This window comes from Panthera onca, chromosome C1 (assembly GCF_046562875.1).
Source record: "Panthera onca isolate mPanOnc1 chromosome C1, mPanOnc1 haplotype 2, whole genome shotgun sequence".
In the NCBI taxonomy this organism is placed as follows: domain Eukaryota; kingdom Metazoa; phylum Chordata; class Mammalia; order Carnivora; family Felidae; genus Panthera; species Panthera onca.
In genome coordinates, this window is record NC_138346.1 from 202,687,780 (window position 1) to 202,700,748 (window position 12,969).

The 12,969-nt window shown below is 43.4% G+C and overlaps 1 protein-coding gene across 2 annotated transcripts; it reads right to left on the bottom strand.

Moving 5' to 3' along the window:
• Positions 1–3,672: 3,672 nt before the first annotated feature.
• On the bottom strand, positions 3,673–9,366 carry LOC132672519 (pre-mRNA-splicing factor SYF2). 2 transcript variants are annotated; one of them, XM_060624646.3, is made up of 7 exons: positions 9,245–9,366; positions 8,967–9,080; positions 6,477–6,602; positions 5,676–5,793; positions 5,497–5,587; positions 4,527–4,625; positions 3,673–4,008 (listed from the first exon to the last, which is right to left on the bottom strand). In XM_060624646.3, exons 1-7 carry the CDS (start codon positions 9,266–9,268, stop codon positions 3,843–3,845), a joined length of 738 nt encoding a protein of 245 aa, XP_060480629.1. In that variant the 5' UTR covers positions 9,269–9,366; the 3' UTR covers positions 3,673–3,842. The 2 variants fall into 2 exon arrangements, with proteins under 2 accessions (XP_060480629.1, XP_060480630.1); XM_060624647.3 differs by lacking the exon at positions 6,477–6,602.
• Between the last annotated feature and the right edge of the window lie 3,603 nt (positions 9,367–12,969).

Here is a 12,969-nt window from a genome sequence, read left to right on the forward strand (position 1 = left end):
TTAAAAAATAAAGTTTTTTAGTATTCGTTTATTTTGAGAGCAAGGGGGGAGGGGCAAAGAGAGAGAGAGAATACCCACAAGTAGGCTCTGTGCTGACAGCTCATCTAGTTTCTTTTTTCTTTTCTTTTTTTTTTTAATGTCTTATTTATTTTTGAGAGAGAGTACAAATGGAGGAGGGCAGAGGGAGAGAGGGAGACACAGAATCCAAAGCAGGCTTCTAGGCTCTGGGCTGTCTGCACAGAGCCCGACGTGGGGTTCAAACCCATGAACCATGAGATCATGACCCGACCCGAAGTCGGACGCTTAATGGACTGAGCCACCCGATTGCCCCTAGTTTCTCAGTCATACTAACCACTTCTGAAGTTAAGGCTAGTGGCTGTATTATTGGAGAGAACAGATAGAATGCTTCTATCATAGAACATTGTATAGGAAAGAGCTGCTCTAAAATTTTTTTAAGTGTGTTTATTTTGAGAGAATAACTCAGCAGGGGAGGTAGAGGGAGAGATCAGATCTCAGGCAGGCTCCCTGTGCTGTCAGTGTGGAGCCTGACTAGGGCTCAATCCATCAAACCGAGAGCTCATGACGAGCTGAAATCCAGAGTTGGATATGAGCCACCCAGGCGCACCCCTGACCTTACGAAAAATTTAAACAGTGACCTAGATACATTCCTAGACGTGTAATTCCTATTTATGATGGCTTGGTTACATTCTCATCCTTAAAGCCAGCAGCACTCCTGTGTGTGTGAACACGTCCAGTTTATATCTAAGTTAACCATAGTTATTGGGAGGGTGACCTGTGTTCATAAAGGAGTAAGAGTTTGTGGTGGGTTTGTTATTCTAAGGAAACTCGAGAGAATATCGGTAGACTGGCCTGGTTATAGCAAAGTCCAGTAAAACATTAGGATTTGAGTTGTAACTGAAAATGTTAACATGATCACCTGGTTAGTGTATTTAGTTGGTATCCTTAGCCCAGTTGCAGAACTCAAAAGGATTTCTTTGCGAGGGAGACTTTGGGAAAGAATGATGTGGTAATGACATTTTTTACCTTCATTTCACTGGTAGCAACACTTACCGTGATTATGACCTGTATTCAAATATACTAGCCCTTATGAGCTAAGTCACTGGACATGTCCTATAATTCTTCAGCCAAACCCCTTCACATATAAGAAAGGTCTGCACCTACACCTTCTGACATCTGCTTCTACAGTGATCCTTCCTCTTTAACCATTAGCTTTTCCTTCAACCTTGTTAGCATGCTTGAATGGCTTTGCTATTTCCTCTTTGATTTCTTAGTCTGTTGGCTCATTTTCTCTTTATTTCTAATGCCCTGAAGAGAGTATAGTTTATATCCTTTTTTCTTTTTCTTTTTTCTAATTGTCCTGTCAGGTGTACTATTACTGTTGTCTAAATTGACCTTGTCTGTTGGGCATGGTCAGGTCTATGGTGGTGTCAGTTTTTGGGCTTTGTAACACAGAAGATAACTTACAATGTGTGTGTGTGTGTGTGTGTGTGTGTGTGTGTGTGTGTGTGTGTGTGTGTGTAAACCCAGACTGGCCATCATTAGTGGGATGCAGTTGCCCAGGTGTGATAGATAACCTATCACTGTATAACTGGTGGGCAGCATAGATGGTCCTGATGGTGAAAAATTGTACCAAGAGACAAAATCAGTGCTATCCAGGGGAAATAAGAACCACATTGCAAAAAGTAAAACAGGGGGGCTTGGGTGGCTCAACTGGTTAAATGTCCAACTTCAGCTCAGGTTCATGGGTTTGAGTCCTGCATCAGGTTCTGTGTTGACATCTCAGAGCCCGGAGCCTGCTTCAGATTCTGTGTCTCCCTCTCTCTCTGCCCCTCCCCTGCTCACACTCTGTCTCTCTCTCAAAAATAAACATTAAAAAAAAGGTAAAAAAAAAGTAGTGTAATTTTTTTACCCCAGTGTATCTAAGATAGCATTTCAATGTTACAATAAATAGTGCTCTTTTGCTTTTTTTTGTACCAAGTATTGGGATCCGGCATGTACTTTAGACTTAAAGCACACCTGAATTTGTCCTGGCCACTTTTTCAGGGGATCAGTAGATGATCATATGGTGGGTGACCACCATTTTGGAAAGCACAGCCCTATGTATAGGTTCAGGTGTTAACGCTTTGTTTTTTTCTTAAGGCATAAACTAGAGAAATCGTGTTAACTCACAGTAGTAGCATGCTGTTCTTTCGCCTTGTTTGCCGTAAACCTCTATTAAGTTTAGTAAAATGTCATCTTTAAGAGTGCTTACTTTTAATGCTTTCTTTATAAAAGTCCTCAAAATTTCCTTCAGGGATTTACACGCATTTGTTATTTTGACCTCTTCCATTTTCTACACTGGCCCTTTGTCCTTCGCCCTGCCCGTTGTTAGGATTTATCCTTGGCCTGCTTCTCCCTCTACAGGCTCTCTTGGCAACTTCCTCCACTGTCTGCCTTTAACTACCATCTACTAACCAAAGATCAATTTCCTGAGCTCTTCTCCAGTGCCTACCCCATCAGCTCTTCAAGATGAACTTTTCTTACTCTGAACTTATTACTGTGTATATTAATTGTTATGATTGCTATTGCCTGTTAGAATGGGTGACTTTGAACATCCAGTCACCTTCAGAGTAGTCCTCAAATCACACATCTCTTGCTTGAAGCAGCAGTGGCTGTTGGGAGTGCTTTTCTCCTTTAGAGAAATCCATTTTTCCTTTAAATCCAGGTTATTAGGACTTCTTTCTCTAAAACCTATCCCGACTAATCTTTCCTTCCTCTTTTCCCCTTAGTGCTATGGTATATGTTTTCTTTGAAAATACTGGAGAACCTCATACAACTGGCAGATTATTACCTTTTTGAGAAGATTGGGCAGCATGAGTATTTGTCTTGAATTGTTTTGAAAAGGAAGTCAAAGTTACTGTTTCTGTTTGCATTCTGCAGAGGCAAGTGTAAATAGTATGTACATGCTGGATTTTTTTCTCTGCCTTGTACAAGCCTCTCTAGATGGGAGCATCTTTTCATGTTCATAAATACTGGTTCACTAAATACTGGTGTGCCCAACTTACTGATCCCAGTCCTAGTCTTTTTAGTCACGTAAACTGATACGATCTCTACTTTTATGGGATACTCCAGACGTTCAGGTTTTCTGTCCCATATTTCCCATAATTACTACTGAAACTACATGTCCTAATTAACAGTTGAAATAAGGTTAACATTTCAACTAGGCTTTAAAAAAAGATTGTATTATGTAAGTTTTACTAATACTTTGACCAAATGTTTTAATTTACCTTCTTCCAAGGAAATTTGCTTTTTGAAAATGGTGTATTTACAAAATGTCATTAGAGAATCAGGTTCCTACCTTCTGTGCTTGCCCCATAAATGTACGTGGGCCATGGGGTAGAGCATGGGATAGGCAAGCACCTGTTAATTGTGACTGCTGCTGGGTAGGGGGGCTGAAGGTGAATTTCCAGGAGCCACTGTCCCGTCCCTTTCACCACCTACCATAGCTTACAAGAAGAGTTAGTACCAATGTAACATTCTATCTCTGAAGCTCCCAAGTTCAACTGTAGGTCAAGTCCAACAAGACAAATCTAAGGACGATGATGATTCTATTCACGTTTGTAACTAGGAATAAAGCCCAGCAGGATGCACACACGAAGCACACACTTTGAATACAGAAAACACAAGACATCTTTTTTTCTGAAACAAGTGAATAATAATAAATATATATATGAGTGAAAATGAATAGTCATAGCACACATCTTTACAAATTATAAAAAGAGAGCTAATAGAGCCCTGATTTACTGTTACAATTTGACAGTCAAAACAGTTCCTGAAGGAGATTAGACTGCTGTTCCTCTTTCCAAATTCTGTTTAATTTCAGCTGTATATTTCCCATAGAATCTTTCTGCTTTCTTGTTGAATTTAGCATTCCTTTCATTAATGTAGTCGATGTCTGCATCATCATTATAAGGACGTCTCCGGCTATATTTGTCTCGTTTTTCAATTCTAGAGGAAGAAAAATTTATAACATTCAAAATTACTTTCTTTTTTGATATTAATAAAACCTGCTCAAATAGTTAAGAATATAAAATTCAGTAATGGAAACAAATATACAAAATTCCAAGCTGCTTTTTTTGTTCTCATAGTTAAGATGGAAGGCAGTATCGTTAGGAAATTCTACATAAAGAAATGGGTTCAGTGAGCTTTCCTGAATTTACAAGTCAATAGTACTTTACTTCAGATCTAGTCTTCAGATTGGGAAATAACCCAGGGTCATGTTGAAATACAAGGGCAGTGATATATTACACTACTTTCAGAGTTTATAGTATACTGCTGGTTCTGCCTAATAATTATCCTATTCAAAACACAAATACACAAGTGATGGTCAATGGGACCACTCTTCAAACTAGTAATTCAAGTCCTCCTTACTCTCTACCCCATTGCTACACTTGAAGACCATGAAGTTATTTTTGTCACGAGGCATGAGATCAGTACAAAGCCGAAGGCTGCATTATAGTACTTACTGCTTTTCCAAGTCTATGACCATCCTATCAATTTCTTCTGTGGAAGGCACGTGTGTTCCGTGAAGAAGACTGTTGGATGTTGGGTAGAACTCCTCTCCACTGAGAAAGAGCGGGGTGTAAGTAACACCATAGAGATTCTATGCCATCAGAACTGGACAATGTTTAGTGGGCAAAAATGGAAATCTTTGTGATCAGAGTTGATTTCAAACAAATAGAAATCAGACCTAAAAGAAGATATTTAAGAAATTATATACTCCAGTACCCAAATGAGGTGCCAGCTGAGGACCAGAGGCTAATGGACACAAAGGGAGGCCGAGTTCATACAAATGAAAGAGCTTGAATGAAAACATGGTGTCCTCTGCCCAACTCAGTGCTCTCTCCACACTGAAACAGTCTTGACCTTAAGCACACTTCCTGTCTTAGGGAAAGAAAGTGTAGCTTAGCAATGCTTACTGCACAAGTGCACGGGTAAGGGACACAGAATAGCAACAATAATAATCATGAGGATGATGACACAGTACTATGTGTCAAACATTAAGTACGCCGTATGAATACATTTCATCTTCACAATAATCCTAGGAGATAAACACTACTATTATTTCCTGTATACAGATGAGGAAACAGGGAGAAAAACTGTATGACAGGTCTAGTAAGTGGTGGAACCAGAACTCAAGGCCAGGAAGCAAAGCTCCAGAATCAGCACTCTTAAATTCAAGCCCTTCCAGTAACATATAAAGAATACGCTATTGGGGTGCTTGGGTGACTCAGTCGGTTGAGCGTCCAGCTCTTGATTTTGGCTCAGGTCATGATCTCAGGGTCGTGGGGATCCCAGGGTGATGGGATTGAGCCCCATGTTGGGCTCCGTGCTGGGCATGGAGACTACTTAAGAGAATTTCTCTCTCTCTGCCCTGCTCACACTCTTTCTAAAAAAAAAAACCCAAAAAAACACTATTAAGTCACACTGACTTACTGTTTTTCTCTCAGTCTTTCATATGTCTCCATGTCAGGTTTGATCTGCTTGGTCAGCCGATGATACTGGCGTAACTGGGCAGCAGCATAATCTAAAATGAGAGCCCAGACTGTTTTAGATGGGGCATTAGTAGCCCTGTTATTAAGAGGCACATTCAATGAAATAAAAGCCAGCTTTACCTGAGAATCCCAGGTCAGGGTTTTTCCTCTTCTTCTTCCTCTCCCATCTTTCCGCATCTTCCGCACTGATCTCCAGCAGCTTCACTTTCTCATAGTCTTCCCCTCTGGCGGCACATTCCTAAAAAGGGGCAAAAACATGACTGCTATCAAGACTGTAAGTCGATTAGCCTGAAAAGAAAACTGTGGAATTTGCTACGATCTCTAAGAAGTAACACATCTGTAACGACACCAAAAACAGCTGTGGTGGACACATTAGGTGTCTACTGAAATGCTTTCTCCCCTCCTTCCTGGGCTCAGGGCTGCCCATTTCCCAACCTCCTCTGCAGCTGGATCAGACCAGGTCACTTGGGCTGCTCAACCAGGAACTGACACAGGGGAGACTCATGAGCTTTACGGTTTCCTAAAAAAATTTTTTTTCTTAACGTTTATTTATTATTGAGAGACAGAGAGAGACAGAGCATGAGCATGGGAGGGGCAGAGAGAGGGGGAGACACAGAATCCGAAACAGACTCCAGGCTCCGAGCTGTCAGCACAGAGCCCGACGCGGGGCTCGAACTCACACACCTCGAGATCATGACCTGAGCCGAAGTCGGCCGCTCAACCGACTGAGCCACCCAGGCGCCCCTACAGTTTCTTATTGTTGGAGCTTTTGTTTGTTCCACGTATTTTATTCTCACAGCTGTCTAAGGGGCAGCTGAGGAGACCGGAGCCAGAATGCTTACGTCCCATGCCCTACGCTGTCGTGACAAAACACAACACGCCCTGGAATCCACAGCTTGTGGAGGATCGGGTTGTACTTACTTTTTTCTTTTCTTCTTCCTGCAACTCCCATTCGAGACGAGCTTTTTTAGCTTCCCAATTTGCAGGCAATTTAAGTCTTTTGTCTTCCTCCACAACTTCTTGGTGGTTTAACTTTCGAGCTTCATTCTACCACCAGGACACAAAATTTGTCAGCCCAGGTATGGAAACAAATCTGAATAGACATGACCTGTCTCCTAGTATGGCAGGCGTCCAAAGCAAACATTTTGGATTTTATCCTGAAAGGAAGAGAGTAACTAGAGAATTTTACGCGGGGATCCGTGGTGGGGAATTTTAGTGAGCGGGAGATTAGGAGGTAAACTCCTGTATATATAGCTTTACCAAGAATCAGATGTTTAACCAACTGAGCCACCCAGGTGCCCCATGAAGACACCTTTCTTAACACCTTTTAAAAACAAGTGGGGCATGAGACACCATCAGAATGCAACCACAAAATCTTGACTGGAAAACTACAAAAAACCCAATCTTTTTACCAACCAAATTAAACAGAATGACTTCCCAGAACTCAAAACAAACAAAACACAAAACTCAAAGACAAAACAAAACCTAGAAACAGAAGAGATGAAAAGCAAACCTACAGATTAAAAAGACATAAAAATTTTAAATTACCATTGAAATAGTAATATTAAATTTAAATAGCAATTTAAAGAAAAACACTGGACAAACAGACAGGTGGTCACATGTATAAACCATGAAGGTGATATGAGGACTCCAACCTAATTCCCCTATTGTTTATGAAGCTGAGAAAGTTTTTAGCTCAGAGTTAGTGGCAGAGTTAGGCCAAGACTCAAATTTTTTGATTTCTGACGCTTTCCCCTCCCCCCCACCTATAAGTATTTTAATACCTCTTTAACAACAATACCATCATCACATTCCCCAAATCATTAATACCTTAATATCAAATATCCTGTAATGTTCATATTTCCCTGATGGTCTCAAGGCTTCATTATTTTGACAGTTTGAATTCAGACAAGTTTCATACATTGGGATTAGTCAATACATCTCCTAACGTTTATTTAATCTATACTTTCCTTCTCCATCTTTTTTTGCCCCCTGCTTTTTTGGGGACTGTGAAACTGATCAGGTTGACTGTCCTCTGTTTCTCAAAGTGCTAGCTGCCTTCCTATGATGTCCTTTCGCGTACTCCGTTGACCCCTGTATTTACTGTAAATTTTAGGTCTCGTGGTTTCATTCAATTCAGGTTATTTTTAACAACTCTGTTATATGGAACTAGTGTTCTATACTTCCATCAAGACACAAGCAATCTCTGATTTGCTCCCTTTTTGTGATGTTTGCAGTTACTGATTACCTAGATCCAGTGATTCGTGAAAGACTGCAAAAGGGTGAGGTTCAAATTATATTATTCTTCACGCGTCATCCACCCTATTCCCTACAGAGGGTTTCAAATGAAGTATGTGTGTTTGACTAGTTTTCAGATGGAGTCCTTCTGGACAAATACGGGTAACTACGTTCCTCACACATACCCTGTCTCCAGCTGCCTGCGGGCCCCCCCCCCCCACCCTAATGAGGACTCTGCCTTTCCACTAGTTCCTACGATACCTCTCCCTCCCAACTCCTTGTCTGATAATATCCTACTCATCTTTCAAGCAGCTTAGTTGTCCCATCAGTCTTTAGTTGTTTTTTTTTTTTCCTTCTCTGTATTTGAGACACTTTGTTCCTCCCTCTAAAATGGCATTTACAAGTCGTGGAGTCATTATTGGTTCCGGACCTGCCTCCATAACCAGGCAGAAGACTTCTCCTATTTGCCAAAGTACCCGCACTATCTAATTGGCTATGGCACATTAGAAGCTGGGGGGACGGTGGGGTGGGGGTGGTGGGCACTTTTTGTACAAATGAATGAGTAGCCAACTTGCTGTGTGACAACAAACAAACTCCTTTCCATTTCTGGTCCGCGACATCCCCCCTCCATAAAAAGAAGGGTTTGACAGAATCACGGGCTGAGAGGAGGGTCCAGGGAGAGGTCGATTAAAAAGAATACCAGGGGCACCTGGGTGGCTCAGTCAGTTGAGCATCTGACTTCGGCTCAGGTCATGATCTCATGGTTTGTGAGTTCGAGCCCCGCGTCGGGCTCTGTGCTGACCGCTCAGAGCCTGGAGCCTGTTTCAGATTCTGTCTCCCTCTCTCTCTGCCCCTCCCTCGCTCATGCTCTGTCTCTCTGTCTCTCTCTCTGTCAAAAGTAAATAAACATTAAAAAAAAATTAAAAAGAAGAATACCAATGTCTGGGTCGAGAAACTGATTAAATAGGACACTGGAAGTGAGGCCTAAGCATGAACATTTTTTAAAAGTTCTCCAAGTGATTCCAGTGTGCTCCCGGGGTTGCGGTCCGCCGGGAAAGATCTCCCTCTGCCCTGCGGGTCTGTCAGGCGCGCCGGTGCGGCCTCCCCGTCCCTCCGCAAACGCGCACAGGCCTGCCTGGGTGACGGGTCTCGGATGCCTCCGGGGCCACTCACCCGCTTCAGGTGCAGCTCCCGGAATTTGCGCAGCCTCTGTTCGCGCTTCTGGGCGGCCAGCTCCGTGGCCGCAGCTGGGGGCAGCTCCCCTTCTTCCGCGCAGTCCACCGGCACCTGCGGCGAGGAGGACCCGCTGGAGCCGGGGCGGCCCAGGCCGATTCCCCCCGCCGGCCCCACGGTGTGTGCGCCTCCCTCTCTGGCATCGCCTCGACGTCTAGGCCAAACCTCCACCCGCAGACGCTCCTATCCCAGACCCCTGGACAAAGCCTGCCACCCACCTTATCCTCAGCCTCCGCAGCCATCACCCGACAGCGCCTTATCCCCCACACTTCCGGCGACAACAAACAACTTTTCTGACTCTCTTGCTCACTTCCGGCGGCCAGGCGCCACAGGTTTCCGGAGAAACCCCGCCCCTTTCTGCTTCTTTGGGACATGAGGAACCAATCCCCGCCCGCCGCAGCCCTGGGTGGTGTCCGATTGGGCCAGGCCTGTGCGCAGGCGCCTTGAGTGGAGCCACTAGGTCGACGTGGGTAAAACCGGAGACTGGGCGTCAAAGGCGCTGGGGAGGTAAAGAGGAGGAAGAGGGAAAAAAGGGAATAAGCCACCAAATGTATGAGAAAGCGACCCAGAGCACAGGTTGTGCCCGTCAACTGACCAGCCTTGTAGTTCAGATTTCTCAGTAACGAATCGAAAAGAAGGAACAAATTGATTGGGGGTTGTTAGTTGGGATCTCGAGCATCTTCATGATGCGGTAAGATTTCTTGGATTAATTTGAGGCTTTGACTTTCTTCGGAAAATTCTGCGCAGAACAGCATTCTTTGTACATCTGTCCATCCACTCAATAATGAACTGTATAATCGCTCTTATTTATTGACAAATTAGTCTATTCTTTGGTTCATCATCTATGAAAAATAATACAGCAATACCCATGTCAACATAGCAGCTTGAGGACAAATTAGATAATATGGATCAAGTATCTGTGATTAGTCACCTGACCCGCAGCAAATGATGAGAACTGCTGATTTTTAATCAGTTGGCATTAGATGTGTCTCCTCCTGTCTGAGATTTTCTTAAGTGTCTTTCTTCAGGAAAGCCCTAACCACCACCCCCTGAAGGGTCAGTGTCCCCTCTTATAGCTCTTCATACTTTCTGCTTTGTTGCGTTTACTTACGTGTAATTAAACAAGTGTGGAATTACTTGTTTGATGGTGTTAATTTAAATGAGACAGGTTTCTTAACCAGTTTTAAAGCAGCAAATGTAGGCCTTTGTTTTTTCTGTATCATGAATGAATTGAAAGAGGAGTCTTACAAGTATTTCTATTATTTAGGCTTGAAATGTCAGTGGCAAAATTATTTTCAGTAAGATCACATCAGAATTAACAGGTTTTGCAAAATATTATGTCAGAGCCCTAGAAACCAAAACCAAGTACTTAAGGAGAGTTTAATGAAAGGGCTGTTTACAAAGCTGTAGACTGGGTTAAGAGAAACCAGCAAAAGAAAGTGAAGCATTCCAGGGCTAGAAGCAGGGGGAAGCCATTCCTACCCCTAATCCTAAAGAGGCAAGGGAAGGACAGGATGGGGGAGGGTCTTCAGACAGAGGCTGTGAGTAAAGAAATGCAACCATAATCCAGGCAGGGAATAAGTATCCTGACCTCATTTCTCCCAGACTTCTCTTCTGTAGATGCCACTCATTGGCAGGACCCAATGAGAAGAGAGCAATAAACAAGAGGGCTTATTGATGTAGTCCATAAGGGCCAGCATTTGTGGGTGCAGAACACCCACAAATGGGTGGGTGGACACTGGAGGAGGGTGGTTGTAAAGGAGCAAACAAAATACCCAGTACAGTTCTTTTCATGGGCCATGGTAACAATTTCATTGTGTTTTGAAGTCTTCAAAAAAAAAATTTTTTTTTAACATTTACTTATTTTTTTTTTTTCAACTTTTTAAATTTATTTTTGGGACAGAGAGAGACAGAGCATGAACGGGGGAGGGGCAGAGAGAGAGGGAGGCACAGAATCGGAAACAGGCTCCAGGCTCCGAGCCATCAGCCCAGAGCCTGACGCGGGGCTCGAACTCACGGACCGCGAGATCGTGACCTGGCTGAAGTCGGATGCTCAACCGACTGCGCCACCCAGGCGCCCCAACATTTACTTATTTTTGAGAGACAGAGCATGAGCGGGGGAGGGGCAGAGAGAGATGGAGACACAGAATCCAAAGCAGGCTCTGGGCTCTGACCTGTCAGCCCAGAGTTGATGTGGGGCTCGAACCCACAAACTGTGAGATCATGACCTGAACTGAAGTCAGATGCTCAACTGACTGAGCCACCTAGGTGCCCCTATAGTGTTTTGAAGTCTTAAAGAATTCTTTGTTCAAGTTGTATTTACATGGATTTAGTAAAAAGAACAGAAAGAGTTGTGTGGGCAATTGAAAATTTCCAGGATGATAGAAGATCTTCCACTCTATGTGCTATTCTTACAATGTGACATTGACACGCCTCAAGGAAAGGTATGATCTATGTCCCTATCCTTGAATATGGGACTATGGAGGAAATGACACTATGTGACTTCTGAGGCAAAGTCATAAAAGGTGAAACAGATTCCACCTGGTTCTCTTGGGATCCATTTTTTCCCCCTGAGTTTCTATTTATTTATTTAGTGATCTCTACACCCAACGTGGGGCTCAAACTCACAATCCTGAGATCAAGAATTGCATGCCCTTCCAACTGAGCTAGCCAAGTGCCCTGAGATGCTTGTTTCTTTGAACCCAGCCACCATTCTTTGAGGAAGCCCAGGCCAAATGGAGAGGTCATGTAGGACTGGGGTAACTCCTGGGAGTGCAATTTGGCAATATCTATACAAATTACAATGGCATTTACTCTTTGGCCCAGCTATTACACTACTGCGGTTGTCGTATAGACCCGTGTTGGTCTTCGTGTCTCTATGTCAAAATTCCTAAAGTGTTACCTTCACGTTTGTGAACAAAGAGAAGAAGGACAGTTGATCATTGGGGTGCCCCAGAGCAGGGATGGAGTGAGCTGTTTCACCTCCTCAAAAGCCTGTGGTTGGTTTTTGAGGAAAGCAGCGGAAGGGCTCTAGGTTGGAGTGCCTTAAGTAAGACATTTAAAGATTGAGCAATAGCAGAGAAATTAGGAATCCCACTTTAGCAATATCCAGCTGGTCCCAGGAATCCCCACAACTGTCGTTTGGTTTGAGGAAGGGGAAAGGAGCCAATGCTTCTTATTTCAGGATTGAAGAGAAAATCCTTGTCTGCTAATGACATATCCCAAATATTTAACTTGGGGCATTTTATTTATTTATTTTTACATTTTTTTCCCCAATGTTTATTCTTTTTTGAGAGAGAGAGAGAGAGAGAGAGAGAGAGAGAGAGAGAGAATGAGCAGGGGAGGGGCAGAGAGAGAAGGAGACCCAGCATCCAAAGCAGACTCCAGGCTCAAAGCTGTCAGCCCAGAGCCTGATGCGGGGCTCAAACTCACAAACCGTGAGATCACGACCTGAGTTGAAGTCAGATGCTTAACCGGCTGAGCCACCCAGGTGCCCCTATTTTTTTTTTTAATTTATTTTTTTCTCCACCTCCACCCCCATCCGCCGGCTTGGGGCATTTAAAATTTTTATTTTTGAGAGAGAGAGAGACAGAGTGCAAGTTGGGGAGGGAATTTAGGGCATTTTAACTTGTAATTTTTTCTTTTGGTACCTTCGTCCTTTTTTAGCTATTTTAACAGGTGGATACTGTCAATTGGACCCACTCTTTATGGAGGGGAGCAAAGAAGAGGTGCACATCTTAGAATAAGTAGAATTTTGCGGCAAGGTTACATCAGTGACATCTGCTTTTAAGATTTGGGGAAAATAAGTAGGGCTCTCAGTGTCACCTCGAGATCCGACTGTCCAGGTATATTTTTTTTTCCTTCCCAGCTGATGGCAAACAAAAATTGGCTCTCTGCGTGCATAGGCGTACTGAAGAGGGCACTACACCAATCCACTACTGTG

What these genes read in the sequence shown, in the direction of transcription:
- LOC132672519 (XM_060624646.3), bottom strand. Translation starts at nt 9,268, where the DNA reads ATGGCTGCGGAGGCTGAGGATAAG. An exon ending in CCCTGACCTGGGATTCTCAG is followed by an intron (nt 5,588 to 5,675) that starts GTAAAGCTGGCT and finishes CTCTCATTTTAG; the next exon opens with ATTATGCTGCTGCCCAGTTA. An exon ending in GAAAGACTGAGAGAAAAACA is followed by an intron (nt 4,626 to 5,496) that starts GTAAGTCAGTGT and finishes GCTCTTTCTCAG; the next exon opens with TGGAGAGGAGTTCTACCCAA.